The following is a 21,295-nucleotide window of genomic DNA, read 5'->3' as shown; positions in this document are numbered from 1 at the left end:
AGAAGTCAGGCTTAACTTAGAAGGCAATGTGTAAAGTATTTGTTCAATAAATCATGCAATAACACAGTGTAAACACCACAAAAATACACCACACAGGTTTAGAAAAATATAGAATATTTATCTGATTAAATGCAGTTCAAAACGATCACGATTTGATAAGTACACATTGAGATATCACTTTAGAAAATTATAAAAAGAGTCTTTAGTTCTTAAAAAGCAACAAGTGTCTCTTGCAAGCACAAAGTACCTGGTTTGCATTCAAATTCTACGCAAGGGACCACAGAGGAGGAGATGCGTGGAAAACGGGGAGGTGTGCGTCAGATTCTCCGGACGCACACAGACGATGCGTCGATAATTTACCCCACAGGAAAGGCTTTGCGTCAATTTCCAGCGCTCTGACTTGGATCCTCTTTGGGTTGCGGGGTATTCGGACACCCCGGGGACGATGCGGTGAAATCCTGGGCGTGCAGGACAAAGTCACAGACGCTGCATCGATCCGGTGGGCGATGCAGGGAAATTTCTATCGCACGGCACGTGGTACGTTGATTCTTCTCATGAGGTCGGGCTAGGTCGTTTCGGATAGGCGTCGATCCAGTGGGCCGTGCGTCGAATTTCCGGTCGCAACTCTGACGCTGCATCAATCTCTGGTCGCAACTCTGGAGCTGCGTCGATCTCTGGTCACAACACTGGCACTGCGTCGATCTGCGGTCGCAACGCTGGTGCTGCGGCGATCTCCGGTCGCAACGCTGGCGCTGCGTCGATCTCTGGTCGCAACGCTGGCGCTGCGTCGATCTCCACTCGCAACGCTGGTGCTCCGTCGATCTCCACTCGGGGAGTCGGGCTGCGTCGTTCCGGTCGGCGTGCGATGATTTTCTCACCGCTATGCAGGCTGTGCGTCGTTTCTTGCAGGCTGTACGTCGATTTTCGCCACACAAGGAGTTCTTTGCAAAAGTGAATTCTTTTTGGCCCTGAGACTTCAAGAAACAGGAGACAAGCTCAATCCAAGCCCTTGGAGAGCACTTCTTCAGCAGAGTCAGAGGGCAGCATGGCAGCAAGGCAGCAGTCCTTTGCAGAAAAGCAGTCAGGTGAGTCCTTTGGACAGCCAGGCAGGTTACAGGTTCAGGTCCAGAAGTGTCTGACTTGGTAGGGTCAGAGGCCCTATTTAAATACCCAAATGTGCCTTTGAAGTGGGGGGAGACTTCAAAGAGTGGCGTAGAAGTGCACAAGGTCCCCTTTCAGTTCCATCCTGTCTGCCAGGGTCCCAGTTCGGGTTGTGGCAGTCCATTGTGTGAGGGCAGGCCCCTGTCCTTTGACATGTGAGTGTCAGGCCCTCCACCCTCCCAACCCAGGAAGACACATTCAGTATGCAGATGTATGCAGGTGTGACTGAGCATCCTGTGTTTGGGGTTGTCTAAGTGAAATGCACAAGGGACCTGTCAACTAACCCAGCCAGACATGGATTGTAAAGGCACAGAAGGATTTAAGTGGAGAGAAATGCTCACTTTCTAAAAGTGACATTTCTTAAACAGAAATATTAAATCCAACTTCACCAGTCAGCAGGATTTTGTATTGCCATTCTGGCCATGCTAAATATGACCTTGTTAATCCTTTCAGATCAGAATCTGCAACTCAAACAGTCTGTGAGGGTAGCCCTAATGTTAGCCTATGAAAGGAGCAGGCCTCACAGGTGTGTAAAATTAATTTAGGAGTTTTACACTACAAGGACATATAAACTACACAGGTACATGTCCTGCATTTTACCTACATAGCACCCTCCCCTATGGGATACTGGGGCATACCTTAGGGGTGACTTATGTGTAGAAAAAGGGGAATTTAAAGCTTGGCAAGTACTTTTAAATGCCAAGTCAAAGTGGCTGTGAAACTGCACACACAGGCCTTGCAGTGGCAGGCCTGATGCATGGTTAAGAGGCTACTTATGTGGGTGGCACAATCAGTGCTGCAGGCCCACTAGTAGCATTTAATTTACACACCCAGGGCACATGTGGTACATTTTACTAGGGACTTATAAGTAAATTAAATATGCCAATTGGGTATGAACTAATGTTACCATGTTTAAGGGAGAGAGGATCTGCCCTGTAGCACTGGTTAGCAGTGGTAAAGTACGCAGGGAGCCACAAAATTGAATCCTGGTTGGAGCAGTGGAGAATAGTGATTTGAGTATGTTTAGTACTAATAGGCCTCAGTCTGTGATGGAAAGCACTGTGACTATTTAAATAATTATTTTAAACTTTCACACAATATAAAATAGGGTGTCTCAAAATGTGCAAAAAGATTTAAGATAAAAAAAGCACTTTCAAAAAATAAAACTTACTAATACCCAAACTGTAAGTGGTGTATTTACTTCTGTGTCATCAGGAACCTTCGAGTGGTTCCATCGATTAAAGCGAGTTCCGGCTTCTGATCAACGTTTACATTTGCAGATTAACCACTTGTGCATGTTTACAATTCTTTCAGGCAAGCAGACACCCCTGCAAGAAGTCTTGTTCAGTTGTCTGCTCATCCTCGGTTTCACAGCACTTACATTGCAGGTAAAGCATTTCAATCACAGAATTAACCGTCCCAGGACGGTAATCTTTTAACAAGAATTAGGAGACTTATTTGAATATCTAAGTGGGTCTGTGAGTTTGTGTTCGAGTGCCTCAGTTGGTCTGTGAGTGGGTGCATGATTATCTGAGCGGGTCTGTGAATGGGTGCATAAACCTACAAGTGGGTCTGTGTGTGGGTGTGTCAGACTCAGAGGGTGTAGGTGACTGCATGAGTCTTTGCTTGGGTCTGTGTGTGGGTGTCAGAGAGTGTGATTATGATTGTGTCTGTGAACAAGTGCATTAATTAGTGTGTGATTGAGTGTGTGTGTGTTTTTTAGTTTTTTTGCCAGTATTCATGAATGTGTCACAAGGTTACACGGGGGCCGCACTGAGCATTGCAACGCATTTGTGAATATCACACGTGTACACATAGGGCATCCTACAAGCACCCCTACATGGCTCCCCGGGGGTCAACGTATCTCTACCCTGACCCCATGTACCACTTTTGATGTTTAGTTTCAGCCCCCAGGACTGTGCTCTTTTGCTTAAAATGGTGTTTGCAACTTTCTGCTCAGGTTCAGGCCAGCAAATAACAACATTCCTGTTGGTGCCCGCATTAGCGATTTGTCGCAAAATAGTCATGAAGTATTTTCACACCTAGATATTAAAATGTGTTTTTCCTTGACTATCTCAAAAACTACTAAATGGACTTACACCAAATAACAAAAATGGTATCACTAAATAGCAAAAAGACGCTTTCTGGCCCAAGAGCTACCTTTTTGTCATATTTGATGTAATTCCGTCCAGTGGTTTGGGCTATAGTAGTTTCTAAAAACTCTATTTGAATTAACTGAGGAAACACACTTTCTCTGACTCTGCCCTTTTTCTCGGCTTACACTTGACGGATAACCCCAAAACTTTTCATGCACAAGACCCAACTTGACTCTTTTTTGGGGGAAAATGTCATTAAGATTCATCAAACAGCATCAAAGATATAGCCAAGTAAAACAAATGCTTTTCTTGTGGAAGCTAGTTCCTAAATATAACTACCTACTGGAAAAAGCCAGTAGGTAGTTATAATTTGGACCTAGTTTGTATTGAAAAAAACGTTTTTTGACTAATCTATATCTTTAGCACCATTTGACGAACCTTCACAAAGGTTTCCAAAAAAAGTGTGCCGGAGAATCTTGTTGTGCATTGAAAGTGTTCTTGGTGATCCATCAAACGTGGGCCAAGAAAAAGGGGTGGTCCAAAACAGTGCATTTCCTATTTTAATTCCTGTAGGGATTTTAGAAAAAACTACAGCCTGAACTGCTGGAGGGAATTACATCAAAGTTAGCAGAAAGGTAGCTCTTGGTCTGGAAAGAGTGCTTTTTGTTACTTGGTGTAAATCGGTTCTGTAGTTTTTGAAATATTAAAAGAAAAACACATTTTTATATCTGGAGGCGCGAATGCTTTGTGAATACTCCTGATCTTGTGCAGAGCAGTTGGCAGCCATTTTGAGACTTACCTTCAGCCGAGTCTCAAACAAAAAAACTAAACAAAAAAAAAGAGCAGGGAGTAGGGTACTGTTACTCTTCCCCCCGTAGTCTTGGTGCGGGGGTCCCCCAGGGACCCCCTCCCAACAAGGCTTAAAAGTATTTTTTTTTTTAAATCACAGTGAAAATCGCAGCGGATCTGCAAATTTCACCATAATTTAAAAAAGAAAAAAACAAGCACAGTCTCCTATGCTTCCTTTTAATATTGCCACAAGTGGTCAAGGTCCTGGGGGCATATATTTGAAGGAGGAAGGCGCAAGGGGCCCCCCTCCTAGACCCTACTAAAGCCCCGGGGACTGCCACCTCCATGGGGCTATGAGTATAAAGTATGCGGTGGCCGCACATACATGCACACACTTAAAGGAACATTATAATTAGGTGAATGTCAGTGATATTAACTTTTTTTACTTAAAAAAACACACAGATATCTACCAGTTATAGTTAGAAGAGCTAACTATAACTTGTCCTCCCCCAGGCATGTCCTCATATTACATCGCTCATGACATGTTCTATGACATCCTTTATGACATCACTGATGACCTCATTGATGACCTAATTCAAGCTTCTTTTGTACACATTACTCTTTAAACTAGAATGGCATTAGACACCTAAATTGTATGTAGAAATTGTCATGCTGAGACGACTCTGCTAATAACTCACATCTGCTTACAAATCTTAGTATCTACTATGTCAAATCTTTGCCTTGTTGGAAAGTTTTCCACAGAATCAACAACTTGTGTGAAATATACTGGACACAAGTTATCATCTGTTACCTGCACACAAAGTTATTCTTCAGTATAAATATTAGTAATGTGTTTATTACTACTACACGCATATGATGCATTAGAAGCTCATGTGTTTTGTAAACACTTACACCCATTAGCTGGACACAGGCTGCACAAAATTAGGTAGAAAAGTGTAAACTATAAAACAAGCTAGCACACTCAATGGTAGATATCGTCAGTGATGTAATTAATTATGTCATCATAGATGTCAACAGTGATATCATAAATGATGTCATAGAACATTCCATGAGAGATGTAATATATGAGTTCATAAGCAGTGCATAGCGGGGGCGCAAGTGACATATATAACTGCTTAGGATAACTGGTGAATTATGTGCTTTCTTTACTTCAAAATATTAATGTTGTCACTGACATATTCACTAGATTATAACTTTACTTTAATCTGTATTGTTTTCAGTGAATTCCTAAGTTTTGTAAACAAAAATAGCTCTTGTCATCACACCTAACTATAATGTTACTTTAACCATTGTTTTTTTCAGTGAATTTCTAGGGTTTTCTTCAGCCGTGCACAGCAGGGGGTTGGCAGCAGGGCCTGGCTAGGCCCTATGACCAACCCGCTGGGAGGCATCCAACCACCTACCCCCCTCCACCCCACCCCACCCCACCCGGCATCCAATTCCACGCTGTGCACGGCCTTTCATTGTATGCGATATGGGCTTGTAGCCAGGCCCTGCGTCCAACTCTCCACAGGAAGCCACCCTGGCGCAGTCAACTCCACGCTCCTCACAGCCTTTGGCCCTGTTGTGCTGCAAGACCCTGCTTCCAAGTCCCCGCAGTCAGCCAACCCCACGCTGAGCACAGTCTTTGGCTGCAGGCAGCGGGGGAGTTGGCCACAGGGCTTGGCCTGCCACCAGACACTGTGACTAAACCCCCAGCTGTCTGCCAACCCCCACACTGCACACAGCCGTTAGCGTGTGCAGCGTACAGTTGGTGTTTGGGCCCGGGGACCCCATCCACCAGGGCCAGAACATATAAACTAAGGGGAGGGGGCATGCAGCCCCCTCCCCAACCGTTAATTGGCTGCAGGAACCCCTTTGCCCGGAGGCAGTTCCAATAAAAACAGGAGTGGGCTATGCAGCCTCCCACTTCAAGCCTTCTGGAGACCTTGGGACCCCATCCGCCGAAGCCAAAATCCAAGTGGAGTGGGCTGTGGCACCCACCTCCCTTAACCTTTTTAGGCCCCAGGTATCTTATCGCCTAGGACTAAACCATTAAAAAAAGGGAGGGGAGAATATGGCTCCCTCCTTGAGGCTTCATAGGCCCCAGGGACCCCATTTGCAGAGGCCGAAGCCAATTAAGAAGGGGTCTGGGGTGTGCGGGCCCACTCCCCAAATCTTTTTGGGGCCATGGGGACCCCATCCCAATCGCGACTTCCAAAGTCATGCTAGAGAGTGTGACAGACTGCTAGGCACAAAAGAATCCACTAATCAGAATGTAGTTACAGCGGAAATTCATCAGGAGATAAATAGCACTAGGCAGGTACTAGAGACATGCATTGGTGAGATGAGATCAGTTATGATCCTACAACAACAAGGTGTAAAGAATTCAGGGGAGCGAGTCAGAGGCTGAAAGCTGCATATCAGAAATACAGGAGTTAATCCATGCCCTAAAGTTGGAAGTGGGTAGGGTTTCTGAGACAACCAAAATCCTCTATGAATGAGTTGAAGATGTAGAGGGCCCAGTGTGGCAAGAAAGATTATACCTAGAGGAGTTTCCAAAAGCCGTACAAAGAATCTCACCTGAAAGAGTCCTCCAACAATTGTTCATTCCTTGGTGTCCGAGTCAGACCACTTAATATGCTTTCCTCTAGAGTGGGCAAAGAGGGCACCAATGCAGAAGCCCCCCTGTCTCCCGGCCCCCACCCAAACCCATATAGTAAACCACAAGGATAAGAACACAGACAACTAACCTGTATACATGACAAAAAAACTTCTGGTCTTTCCGGACTACACCAAATTGGTCCAACAACAATGAAAGTCCTTTGCCGTAGTCAAACAGAAACTGAAAGATATAAACATAGAATAAACGAAGTTAGACTATTGACTCCTCAATGCGGCAATACTTAGAGACCTCTGGCAATTGAAAGTCTTCTGATTTGACTCTCTAGAACCCCTTCTGACAGGTGTCAGAGAAGAAGGCATTAGGGAAGACTTGCTTGGTGAGTGGAGAGCCATCATATTAGGACACTCAGAACCTGCCCCCAAAGCACACAGGAGGAAACATCACCGGAGATCTAGATCAAGGCGTGGCGGGGCTGCAACTGACCTGCATCCTAACTTTGAGTCAGACTCCCCAGAGGAGAATATAGAAGGGAAGCTGAACCAGCCAGGCCGTACTTAAAACATGTCAACAACAAAGCTGGTGCTCAGGCTGATATTAGAAAGCTGGAGTCCTAAACCCACTGGGGTTGCAGCCGGGGAGGGAGAGGGGAAGGAGATGGAACTATAGCTTTAGCTAAGGCAATTAAAGTCAGTAGACTATGTCGCAAGTAGACAAACCTATAAGGTAGAGATTTCCTTTTTCATACCAAGAGGAAATACTAGGACATGAGAGAATCTTCTCCGGATGTTTAGAATAGCTAGTTTAGCTATGTTGGGCATAGGAGAGGACGATGTTGATGCGTGGCTCAGTAGGGGCGCTCAGCCGTATTCCCTGGCTCGCCACATGCATCACTTGACAGATGCTTCAGGATCTATAAGTGAGGTGTGAATTGTGGGGCCCTTGAAGAGTTAAAGTTCAGTAGGCACAACATAACAAGTCATAGACATACAAAAAAAGTACAAATCCAAGAATGGGTGACACCTTGCAGAGCTTGATACAGACAGGAACTTGGAATGTAAATGTGCTGCTCAATAAAATTAGGCATGATGCAATACTTGCAAAGCAAAACATTATGAAGGTGATGGCTTTTTCCTGCAAGAAAACTATTTGATAAGCTCCAAATGTCACTTTCTTGAATGCTAGGTTTTATCTACAAAGTTAGATGCTGGATTCACCACAAGTTCACGTGTGGTAGTAATTTTGCTGAAAGATCGGCTGCCATTCACAATATCACATACATGACGAGCTGATGGAGTAGATATATTGCTGCTGTTACTGTGCTACAGCGAGGTGACTGCAACATCCAGAATCCTCTACTTAGCCCAGGGGGAGGGGCTCTGACACCATAATTGAGGTCTTTAGCACTGGGTGACACGAGGGATGCATGCAGGATGTGCCTGGGCAAGTGCCCGGGCAAATACCGTGCCAAGAGCAGGCCTGTCTTCACCCGCATAAGGCTGGGCTGGGCCATTTCTCCTGGGCCAAGGAATTAAAGCCCCATTAAGTGAGCTTCTAAATTCCCTGTTGATATTTCTCATATGAGGGGATCTTAACTGGTTGGTGAATCAAGGTGCTCATTTCCTCCGCATGCTTAAGGGGTCAGGAATTAGGCTTCAGCTTTATAGACCACATCAAGCTTGCACCACTTCTTCTGTGGATTTCTGCCTGGGGGACACATGCACTGTTTTTAATTGGGAGATCATTACTGATTGCTTGGCCTGTGACACAATCCCATGTATGAGCTACATTAGGAGTACTGCTGGAGCCCTAGGGGTTATATTTGTCCCCACATTGGTGACTAAGAGGGAGATTGGCCTTGTTAAGAAGGAGTTTCAGAGAATTGCATCTGCTGCTAGAGAAGTGAAGGAACTGGGACCTTTAATGAGAGCCTACGTCATACAAACGAGGGAGGAGATTGAACCCGATCTCGCTCAGGTTAAAAATGTTGACTCCTGGCCAGGATCCAGCTGTGATCTTTCAGACAAAACCTTGGTTTTCCTCCAGGGCAATAGGATGTGAAAACAATTTTAGCATGTCCGCCTGATCGAACCTCCCTGCAGCCGCTCATGCACTTTACCCTCTTTTGTAAATATTGTGAACCTTTTAGACAGAGATATTTGTTACAGTGATTAAGTATTTCCAACAATGCGGACCAGCCTTTTATTATCTTTGTAAGTCATTTGATCTTGTTGTATGTTCCTCTGTAGGGGCCTTTTTAAAAGATGCTTTGCGATAGTGGTAATCTGTGAATTTTTTTACTTATTTTAATATCTCATTTTTACAAAAGGAAATTGATGTGTTAGAGTGTACATTGTCCTCCTCGCTGCTTTGTACTTTTCTATTTCTTTATTCTCTGTGACCTTTGTTTTAATCTTCACAGATAATGTTTTGATGAATTCAGCTGCCGCGTTTATAAAGCTAATTACAGTTAGCTGTAACCTGGAAGGAGCGTCATTCTCTTCGAGATACCCAGATTATGTGACTGATACTGCTAAACAAATGGGGTAGTACCCAGATTATACGCATCAGAATCTGGAAACGTAGGTCCAGAGCTGTGATCCACCAGATGGGAGCAGGTTAGAGATGCGAGGGTCCTCTGCAGCTATTTCCAGCTGCGACCCCTCTTCACCTGGCTCTCAGCGGCGGCACAGAGATCAATCTGCGCATTAATGAGCCGGGGTGCTAACTAGCTGCACTTCCACAGTCTCACCACTAGGCCTAACTATACCTTTCATAAGTAATAATATGGCAGAGCACTGGAGTAACCCGAACTAAAGGGATGTAGGAGTCAATCTACTTCATTTACTGATCCAGTTAGATATGTTTGAATCAAAGGCAGTTTTTGGGTCAATAACCTATAATCACCTTTATTCTTGAGATGAGTGAGCGCACAGAAGCCTTCCAGGTATCACATTGTTACCTCTATGCCACAACAGATTGCACACAGAAACCTTACTGGACGTAAGTATTAGAGCCCCGTAGATACGGGGTGGCACACTTTCCTGGCACTGGCTCTCATCATGCAGGAGGGTGCCCACACAGAGGGTGGCACAGAACCAGGCTGCTTTAATTCTGGTTCTTGGGACACTTGTATCTATCTGAGATTAGATTTCTACTGCAATCAAATAAACCTGAGGACAGCAACATCCCCCTGAGCTCTTCGACATCAGAACAGTCACATTTGATTCGTGACAGAGCGGTGTGGTGCGTGTGTTCATTTCTGGCCCTTCCCCCTTGGCACCGCTCCTGAGCATGTTTTGATGCTGGGATCCTTTCCAAAATGGCCAATAATGGGAACACAGGTATTTATATCCACATGAAAGACGGCGAGTCCAGTAGAATTGACTGTACACAGTCCCTGTTCGTAGAGACTGGGCTTGAAAACATGTTTTTGTCTTGGAATTCAAAAAATGTTCTTATCTCACAATCATTGAGTTTTTTGCTGGTAGCACGTGGACATGGGCTAGATCTCTGTACTGTGTGGCAGACCTGCTTTTCAGATTTAGGCTCTCATTGCTTTTGCAAATAGTTTCTTGGCACAGCACAGAAATTAGATTTCAAGATGGTGTGTTTGACCTTCCATAATGTTACAGCAAAGACATAAAAACTGAGTTTAAGATACATACCACTACTTACCAGGATGAACTCCCTCCTGAGTTTCAAGAGACAGCTCAAGGATCTCCTCCTCAGACAGCATCTCCACTAGCGGGCCATCAATCCCCCAACGAGACCGGATCCATACTCCCAGGTCTCCCTGTACCTCTCCTTTGTTATCTCTCCTCCTTCTTGCTCAACCAGTGATTTGATTTGTTTTGATTCAGCTGTTTGTCTATTATACTCGATGGATGATATGAACATGCTATACCCTCGGGTCTTGTCAGCGCTGTAGAAAACTCAGAAATAAATACATACAGTATCAAGGTTTAGTTGTTAAGAATAATTTAAAAAGTGATGTAAGCAGGGGCCTTGCCCTGCTGCTTTGAGCAGAAGAAAAATAATATGATAATAATGGGTCGTTATTATTATTTTACTTTTAGCTGAGGCAACAGGATAGGGCGGGCAGGACCGGAGGGGGCAGGAGAGAGGAGTGGTTTGTGCACCTTATGTGCGCATGTCACTTTGGCCGGCCATGTTGGGTCGGCCAAACAGACATGCACACTTTGCATTTCTCCACCCGGCTGTATTTCATAGCCGGGGGAGAAAGTGGACAGAGTGCCACTCCTTCTGTGAGCGCTGAAATAGGGAGTTCACACCAATCTCAACGCTGCTGTCATGCTGGTGACAGCAGCTTGATGATTGGCTGAGGGAAATCTGGAAGCCTGTGTGCATCCGGACGAGGATGAGGACGTAGAAGACAAACACGTGTCCGACCTCAACAGGTAAGTGGTTTTTTGGGTTTAAAAAAAGAAAAAAAAACGAATGGTCCATCCCTGACCCGCCACCCCCGTTCAGTGGCAGTCACCACTGGGTTGTCAATATTTCCCATACAAGCACTGGGTAGGGTGTTATTCGAAGGCGGATACAAGCTGTTTAGGAATGGAAGTCTAAGCGACTGGCCCTGGGGTCCTGGTCATGGTCATGATACCTGAAAAAAGTGCTTGAAAAGGGGTTGCTAAATCTATAGTGCTTAATGTCAATGCTTCATAGCACTACCTAGCATATCATAGCACTTAGCATAGAATGAAGCTATGTCTGTGTCATAAAGATTTATTTTACGTTACCTGAAGCTGTTTTGTAACTGATATTTTATAGAAAGGATTGTGTATCTCATATATTGAACATGCATGCACAAAACTTCACGAAAACTTAAGAGTGATTTTGTGGTGTGGGCCACCTGTCCCCTTGGTACTGAATTTGAAAATCTTTGAAACCCACTATCAGTTCCAGACTGGCAACTAGGATATGTGCCCTGAGAATCTACGATATCATGTAAGGCAGGGAGATGCCAGTCAGGTGAGTCCTGCACCGTCTGAAAGGGTCTAACCTTGCTTCACGGGAGCATGCCTCGTCTGGGTGGGCCATTCCTTGGCAGGTGGTACCAGTGTCTGCATGAAGCTGTGCAGTTAGTCGTAATGTAATGCAAAAATGTTTCCACGTATTGTGAATTTTCCAAAAAGTTGAGATATTTATATGTGGTAAACATCACAATTCTTCATACTTTCCCTGCAGAAAACCATCTTTCGATTCAAAGACTCTAGTCAGGATTACTGGATTGGACTGAAGAAGATCACGGTGACAGGGCACCAAGAATGGCAGTGGGTGGATGGATCGTCCTTTGAAAATGAGGTGTAAGTGTATGATTTCATGGTGCATTGTTTCTCCTAAAGTAGGTTCCAGCCATCGCTATCGTTTTTTAAGACATTGTTGATCCAGTTTTACACAATTAGTCCCACACCCCCTATTTGTTCCCAGACAGTGGGGTGCAGTTATAACCAGGGCTAGACTGGGCATCCAAGCAGTCAAGGCAAATATTTTCTTACCAGCTCTATGTTGTACTGTGCCTGACCTACCTCTGTACGTTCCAAAGGTGCTACCAGACATCAAGTTGTAGTGAGCACTGCCTGCGTCTGTGCATTCACAAGGTGCTACTAGACATCAAGTTGTACTGAGCGCTGCCTGCATCTCTGCATTCACAAGATGCAACACCACACCCCATGTACCGAGAGCTGTCTACATCTGTGCATTCACAAAGGGCCTGCACTACCCCAAACAATTTGTTTGTAGCATGTGTGGCTTTAAATAGACATGCTGTGCATACTCTTGCCATCTAGTGCTGGGGTCGGACATGGCAAGTTATTTTTCTTCACAAGGTCTTGGTGACTTCACCTCTGGTGGTAGATACGCCTTTTACAAATATAAATACACTGTTCCCAAGAAAAAGAGAAGGACACAGGGCAACCCTTTTGCTAGAAGCGAATGCCCTCACACATCCTATCGGATGTCATGCTTCATCATCGGACATGCTCCTCGTCAGACCGGTGCTGCAGTGTCTGACAGGCACCCCTTTAAGGGGGCTCTTTGCAGGAGATCTTATCTGAATAGCTCTGTGCCGTGGTAAAAGATTTAGAGGACAATGCCCACCTAAAGGCACTACAAGGATAGGAGAGCAGAAAAAGGATAAAATTGGCCCAAAACCCAAACAGGACACCACAAATTTAATGATCAGGGGGGGGTAATGGCCAAAGTAAAAACACAGAAGAGAGAGTGAAGGTTGAGATAAAGCTCATTCACTCTCACAGTTAGAGTGGAGACAGTGGGTAGGAAACTATGTTAAACCCCTGTTGAAAGGGTCAACATGTTTAGTGTCTCAGAGGTCCATGTGGATCCAGCGACACTTCATCAGGACCAAAAATACTCAACACTTCTCCTATTGACTCAATCTACAGACCTCAGTATGTTGTAAACTGTCAATTCTAATAAACTCCGGTCACTTACTAAAATAAACTGCACGTCAGGCTAGTCTACTGCAAGGATCGACCTGTTGGAAGAGGACAAAACAAGGGACAGACATCTAAAATCCAATGCATGTCATGACATACTATGCACGCACAAAAAGGAGGTGGCACTCAGTGAACAAACAGTGTTGTCATGCTCAGTGGTAGTGTGGGGACAGTAGTATATTAGCTTACCGTCCCACATAATAGATCTGGCTCCATAGGTATTCACATGCCAGGTAGATACGCCTGGTCATTGACTCCATCATTGGATTTTTTTTTAGTCAGTTTAGACATTCTCCAGTGTTTTCCCGGTCTTGACAAGTAGGACAGTTACTTTTGCAGCCTCAAGCCTGCTGTCACAAGAAGAGTGACTGGGCCTTTCAGTCCTTGGGTCCTTTGGCCTAACCATGCTACAGACAACCCTCATAGACTAACAACACTCCACCAGAACAGACAGCGTTCAAGAGATTCTAAATATCATTGGGCCGACCTCCACTCTCTCTGCAAATTGTTTCTCTCACATTAGCACGGTAAGGGCCTCTGTGATTGCAGCTCACGTTTCATGGTAAAAAGACTGTACACCAGTGCAGAAACCAATGGTGGACACACAGCAGGATGAGCCAGTTATCTTCGGAGACATCAGACACTTTTGTTGAGGCTGACCCATTGGGAAGAAGGCCCGCTAAAAAATGGGAGAAGACGTTTGGTGAGACACCAGAGCTCCTGGTCTACCAGCCCAGGGCCAAATATAGTGGCTCTGATGTCTCGGAGCTAGGTGAGGAGCTTTTCCCAGAAGAGGAAATAAAGGCTCCTGAGGATAGTGCAGACACCTCATTTGGCACCAGACCGTGCGTAAGGACCACACCACATGTGAGTACTCTCTACGCTCAAGCCCTCAATATTCCTCACAAGTTTTTTGCCGAACGGGTGAGAACAATGGTGGATTCGTGTGTACAGAAGGCTGAGTGACCATGCAAGTCGAAAAGAATGATCTTAAAGTTAATCACATCTGCAAAGAAGTGCAGTCAGAAAGAAAGTGAAAAGTCTGTGATGAAGAGATGAAGTGTGAGATTTGTACATGGTGGAATTCATACAAATGTGGGGAGAGAATGTGTAAGTATCCAACAGACTGTGGAGAAAAGCGGTGTCACAGGAAAAAGAGATATGACTGAGACACTTCACATACCAGTACCCCACTCTCAGACCTTAGGTGTAATGCATTCAGGTTTCAGAACTGATCCATTTTCTGTCATAATTATTCACAACTAAATCATTGTTGTAACTAGTTTGTTTGATACTGTTTGCGCAGACTGGTAAAGTCAATAGGTCTGGCTTGTTTTAGGCATATGTTCTTGTTGGGTGATATATTTGGATGCAACAAAATAAATCTCAGACAGAAAACCTAATACTGTTCAGGTGGCATACTGCGTGAATGACAAGATTTCAGTTCACATGTTTTTAGGAACACCCTGAAGACCGTGGCCCCTTTTTTCATCTCACTTTAAATACTAAGGTCCATATTTAAGAAAAAGTGGTGCATCAGCTATAATGCACCACTTTTCTTGCCCCACTCCCCCACCGCACCTAACTACACCATGCTTGCACCATATTTATGATACAGCGCACCATCGTGGTCATTAGCACAATAGCGTCAACATCTTTGACGCTATTGTGGGACTTTGCTACACTGGTGTCAAAAATGTTGATGCCAGTGCAGCCAAGAGGCCCAAAGGTTACTATAGGAGTGTCATTGACACCTTGTCTGAGCAGGTTTTGAAAATGACACCAAAAATGGCACAGTAAAATCTGTTACATTTCACTGTGCCATTTTTCCAGGCCTCCTAGTGCCAGAATCCCCCCCTTGCATACACTATGCCTGGTGGAGGCATAGTGTGGCACAGGGGTTTACAAAGTGGCACAATGGATGCATTGCGCCACTTTGTAAATATTGCACAGCAGAAAAGACACTTCGGCGCAGCCTTGGTGTAAAAAAATGGCGCTGTGGCGGTGCTAAGGTAGCGCTAGGGGCTCTTAAATATGCCCATAAATATTCCTCTTCTGGGTGTCATTCACTCTGCGCAGTGATGAGACCCACTCTGAGGACAGATGGGTTTTGCATGCCAAGGCAGTTTTCTTAGCAGCTCTGTGGCTTGCAACATGCGCAAAGGATATTTGGATGCCCACCATCCGTGATCCATCAAATCATAGGAGGGAAGACGAGTGCATGTAGTACATGCTCCTCTTTAAGAGCCATCTTCTATCAGGAGTGCAGGGAGACAAGTAAAGGTAAGACAGAACGAGCAGGGACCTTGTGGTTTTAAGCCAGTTATAAAATGGGAGCTCCATAATTGCAAAATAACTGCACGGTCATAGCCCACTCTCGGGGTTGTCAAGTGTGCAATTGACTGGTAAACAACCTCCATCACAAATGCCACTTTCCCAGATAAGCGAAACTTGGGGAAATCAACGCCTCCTCAAGAAGTCCACAACCTACACAAATCAGCTGAGCAACTTCTGACCCATCTCCCTGCTACCCTAGCCAGCCAACGTGAATGTGAAAGCCATCAACAGGCAACTCACATCCCACCTAGAACTTCACCATCTTCTAGACAACAATCAGATAGGATTCAGAAAGAATCTCAGCACTGAAACAGCACCCATTGCGGCCACAGATTACATTTGAATCACCCTGGACCACGGAGAAACAGAGGCCCACGTCCTGCTCAACCTCAGCAGCCTTTGACACTGTCTCCCATAACACCCTCATCAGAAGACTCCACAAAATTGGCATACATGGTACCTGTTTATATCAGCTGTCAATCGATTCTCCAATTGGTGCTCAAAACTGTTAAACGTAATCCGGATTTTGTAAATATCTGTTGTAGGTTTTTACATTTTTAATTTGCTTTTTAATTTACAAACTGATTTATAATTTAGAAATCTTGGTGATGTGCTCCATTTCAAAATGATTAAGTACTGTATACATTGCTATGTGAATCTCTATATTAAATTTACAAACCGGTAATGAACATATCACCTCTTATGTCTATTTCTCCAGTGAACTCAGCCAAAGTGATGGCCCAGCCCTGGACTGCGTCTGCCTGAACTCCAAAAAAGCTTGGAACTTGGACTGTGCTTCTCAAAGACCTTGGATTTGTATAAAAGAAGCCAGCTGAGCTTGGAAGCTCCATCTCTAGGTTTTTTCATCATCTAATCTTCTGCCTCCCATAAATCTGATTAGCAATAAGTGTGGAATAAGTCACAGAGTGGCTGATAGAGTGCTCTAAAACCTTCAGGTGAAACTCCTAAAGCACCCTCTTGTTGAGGACGAGAATACAGTTCATAGTGTGTGCAGGTCATTCATATTCACATCCTAGACCATTGACATTTGGCGACTGACATTTCCTGTCCCATTGAGACTAATCTATTATATCTCTCCTGCATAGGCTTACGTGACACAGTATCTGCTGCCATAATGTTTTGGTGCATTTTTAACATGGTAACATTATTGCCTTCACCACACACACCATGTTACATCCAACATTCAGTAAAGAGCTCTTCAGCCATTGGATTTTTTAGATGAAACCCCTTTAGGAATTTACTCAATGGGCTATCTTTCTTGTTGGGGATCAGCTTCAATAACAGGAAGAAATAATTCCATGTTAGGTTTAATGTTTACATTTCGACCTTTAATATACCCGATTAGAGAACATGGCAGTAGCATTCCTTTTACTTATGTTTGCAGTTTTATATATGTCCAACTGTCTAACTTGGCCTAAGGGCATTAGAGCACTTTACATGAGAAGCAGCAGTTTTACATGAAATTCAGATGTTACCCAGTTTTTTCTCTTTAGGCATGGAGAGGTTAAGTAATGTTCCCGAAACCACATAATGTGCAACCAAGTATAAATGCACTCACTTTCTCCTGTGTTACCAATTAAGAGTCTGAAAAAGACTTTGAGTTCCTTCCAAACAATCTTCATAAACTGGCCATCATGTCGAACTCATTCAAAAACAAATGACTGTAATCTCTAGTGTACAGGGACCCGATTCAACTGTGAAGCAATTACAAACGATCTTTAACTGTACAGCAGGAGTTATTTTTTGAACTCAGGATAAGGGTGTCTATCTCAGACAGTGCAGAAGCTTGCATTAATTATCAACAAAAGAACACAGTTAATTCAGTACTTTGTCATATGCATTGCTTTTTCATGATCTGGAAGTCCCTCTTCAGGCAGCTGGTTTTTCATACTACGGGCATTTAAATCTTCTAAAAGTCTCTGGTATTTGTCATCCAAAGATTTTATAAATCTAGAATATGAGACAGATAACTACAATACTTGGCCTAAAGCTCTCAACACCATGTTATTGTGCTACAGTCTGTTCTCTAATTGCTGTTGCTCTGTATTACCATTAGTACCCTTTAGAGTGAAACTGCCTTGTAAGGTGGACATAGTATTTTATACGTTTAATATATATTCATTGATTCACTCAGAAGCAACTTTTGGCATTCTTAGCAGCCACGCAGCTGCTTACCTCCAGCTTCCAGTAAGCCACAGGTTTCCAGTGAGCACTGCAGATCTTCGTATCATGTTGCTGTCTGCTGCTGGAGTGTCACCACCTCATAACAGTAAGCTTTCCCCGACTGTGACTGCTCTGGTTACTAAGAATGGCCAACGTTGACCCTCTAACACTGCATTTCATTTCCATTAGAGGAGCAACATTTGGCATCCATCTCTTGTGCTTAGCCGCTTCCCGTCAGCTGCTAGCAAGCCGCTGATTTTCAGCAACCTTGGCAGTTCTAGTATTCCTGGTTCCATGCTGCTGCCGAGAAGGGAACCCCCAAAGGACCCACTTCCCCCCGCGTTTGACCCTGCTGTCTGCGATTGACTGCTTTGGTGGCTAAGGACACCCAAGGTATCCTTTCTAATGCTATGTTTAATTCTCATTAGCGGAGTAAACTGTGGCATCTGGAGGAACCATCTTTGGTGCTTGGCAATTCACTTCCTGCTGCACGAGAAGCACTAAGTTGAAGGTGGAAACTGCTGCAAGATCTATAGCACAAGCGTAAGCAACTGAAGAGAGAGCAAAAGGGAAAAAAGTGACTGCATGCTACTCCTTCTTACCCTACCCTACAGAAGCTACCCAAACAAGGAGGGATTGAAGGTTTTACTGTGTTGGGGAAACTGATGCAAACATCCTCTAAAACACTGAACCTAGATCAGTTTCCTACCTGTTCAAAGCCTTCTACATTGCCCCTTTCCCAAATGTCATAGTTCAAAAGTACGGAACTACAATAAACAAGTGTTAGGGGATAGGTGTAGAAAAATGACTCTTTATTCATGATAACTCATATTTTCGGGCGAATGCTGCTGTTTTTTTCACTCTGTGCTCTGGACTCTGCTAACAAGGCCCCAGTGTTTGTGCTGCCATCTAAAACCATGTTGAATTGGTAAATGGCTTGCTGACATATTTACCTTACCTATAAATCTCTAGTATATGGTACAAAGCGTGCCCAGTGCCAATTAGTTAAATGTCATCTGTTGAATGCAATACCTAATAATGCGTCACTACCACAGTGTCAATGTAAAACATGGCTTCCGGACTTCCACAAAGCCTGCCTGTGGCAGTTCTGAAACTGCTGTTCGACGTGTCTGCTTCTGCCAGAGTGATCACCCAGTGCTTTTCAGGAGATTCTGAACCACTGGCTGTTTCAAAGTGTACTTCTCCTAAAATCCATAAAAAACTAGGACTTAGAATCTTTGTTGTTCCAAAGGCCTCCAGAGGTCTTGAACAGCTGGCCTAGTTGATTTGACAAAGCTGCATTCACGCTTTGGCAAAGAATCAAGTTGCTCCTGGTTAGAGCTTTTCCACAGCGTCAAATCAGTTTCAGCAGGAAGGGTATTCAGCACTGTGGAGCCTTGTTCAGCCACAGCTTGCCGTCTTGTCCTGTTTGGTGAATCTGAGCTCCAAAACAGTGACTAAGGGCCTGATTTAGAACTTGGCGGACAAGTTACTCCATCACAACTGTGATGGATATCCTGTCCACTGAAATATAATTCCCTTAAGATATAATGGGATTTAAATTTTTTGCAGACAGGATATCTGTTACCGTTGTGATGGAGTAACTCAACCGTCAAGTTCTAAATCACGCCCTAAGTTAGAACGAAGAAATCTTCACCTTGCAAAGGCACCAAAACCATTCAGCCAGTGAGGAACCATTCATTGGGCACAAATTTGGAATGTCTCCTGCTTGAAGCGTTCCTGTTGAGGATTTTTTACTTCCATTTAAAAGACTATGTGCTTGATTTAGAGTTTGGCAGAGGAGTTACTCTAGCACAACTGTGAAGGATATCCCATCCACCAAAATCTAAATCCAATTATTTCTAATGGGATTTAGATTTCGGAAGATGGAATATCTATCACTGTTGTGAGGGAGTTATCCCTCCGCCAAACTCTAAATCAGGCCCTAGGTCTGAAGGTAAATGTGAATAGGTCAAACCTGGTTTCTGTATCCTACATGGTCTCCATTGAGGTCAGACGTAAATTGGGTCTAGGCCCTGGTCAAGTGCAGTTTGATGACCGCAGCTGGCGCATATCACTTTTTGGTGCTATTTTTATTAAAAACCTTTAACATTCATATTTCTGGTTCCCCTTACTGGATTTGTATCATTTTGTTTTGAAGTTGTTCTTTAAATTGTTCCTTACTTTTATAAATTGGAGGGGGATTTTTATTGTGATGTGTTTTTGACCTTTTAGCTGTTGTAACTGTTTTGGTACTTCTAAATGTTTTACACATGTTCTTCCTAACAAGAACTGTGACATTATTACTTGTGGTTGACTAACACTCATGCCACCTAATAATGGACTTTATCGCCAGCACACATTGGGGGTTATTACAACTTTGGATGTGGTGTTAATCCGTCCCAAAAGTGCTGATAAAGTGACGGATATACCACCAGCCGTATTACGAGTCCATTATATCCTATGGAACTCGTAATACGGCTGGTGGTATATCCGTCACTTTACCGTCACTTTTGGGACGGATTAACACCTCCTCTAAAGTTGTAATAACCCCCATTATCTTCCAGATTTCCCTGGAAGTTTCTCCTTTACCATTCAGGTCAATGGACAGAAATTAGCTGAAAATCTTACATTTGGCAAAGACGTTTCCAAACTAGCATGAGTACACTCACAACACCTCAATGAGCTTTACCTTTCACTGCTAATAATTTTCCAGAGAATTACATTGTTCTCTGCTTCAATATGTTTGGTTTTATTGCTTTAAAAGCCCATATATATTCTTCAGCTTTATATTAGTATGTAACCATTCTTGGTAGATTTTATTTCTGTTTATGTCTTTGCCTTATAAGTGCATTCCATGACACACTTTTGTAAATGCAGAGATCACAATTTTTCATGAAATAAAAAGAATAATTCACCGTGCATTTTGTTGTGGTGGTATTTATTGTGCACAACACAAATAGTCTCCATCAGGGTTTTCCAAACTGTGAGCCATGGCCAACTGGTGGGTCGCCACCTGATTTTTGATTGGTCATGAATGTCGAAGCACTTAATAAAGATGCCTTAAAATTCTGTATTTATCTTGTCACATTTGCTGTGTTTCAAAGACAGAGGTCAAATGTCAGGCTGTGTATTTGAACAAATTGCTACTTTTTTATAACTTGGGTATTGGTGTTTGCAAACTCCTTTTGCAACTGGAAAAAGTAAAGTAAAGTGAATTATGTGACAATCTTGCTTGGGCCATGGTTCTAAAAAATTTGGGATCCATTGGTCTGCATTATTGGATGCCTCGCTATCCCCAATTGTTCAGTGTACAAATTGCAGTTCTTTCATGATTGTGCTGTAAACAACAACCACCTCCAGTGATGGGCTGAATAACTTCATAAAACCATCCACACAAATATATTTATACATAGACCGATCTATCTTGAGGTGCTTCAATCATACCATCATACATCCAACTCATAAAGAATTAACATTGGAACTTGCTGCATAAACCATCGTCTTTATCTACTGTCCTCTCTGAACAGCCAGTCCTGCAGAATTCGGGGTGTCAGGTCCATGTTATGGGAACAAATAGCCGCAAGTTCTTGTTTTTTAAATAACAACATCACTACGTTTTT

General features: G+C 43.7%; 1 protein-coding gene across 1 annotated transcript in view; it reads left to right on the top strand.

Annotated features, from left to right (window-relative positions):
• The window catches only part of LOC138303626 (C-type lectin domain family 2 member L-like), a 57,295-nt gene extending 36,701 nt beyond the window's left edge, over positions 1-20,594 (top strand). Inside the window, exons 4-5 of the mRNA XM_069242923.1 lie at positions 11,881-11,999; positions 16,207-20,594. Coding sequence (XP_069099024.1) covers positions 11,881-11,999; positions 16,207-16,324 — 237 coding nt within the window. The 3' untranslated portion in view covers positions 16,325-20,594. The remainder of the gene's footprint in view (positions 1-11,880; positions 12,000-16,206) is intronic.
• The last annotated feature ends 701 nt before the right edge of the window (positions 20,595-21,295 follow it).

Source organism: Pleurodeles waltl, chromosome 7, assembly GCF_031143425.1.
Source record: "Pleurodeles waltl isolate 20211129_DDA chromosome 7, aPleWal1.hap1.20221129, whole genome shotgun sequence".
Classification (NCBI taxonomy): Eukaryota; Metazoa; Chordata; class Amphibia; order Caudata; family Salamandridae; genus Pleurodeles; species Pleurodeles waltl.
The sequence above is the reverse complement of the archived record's forward strand: the minus strand, read 5'-3'. Positions and strand labels throughout refer to the sequence as shown.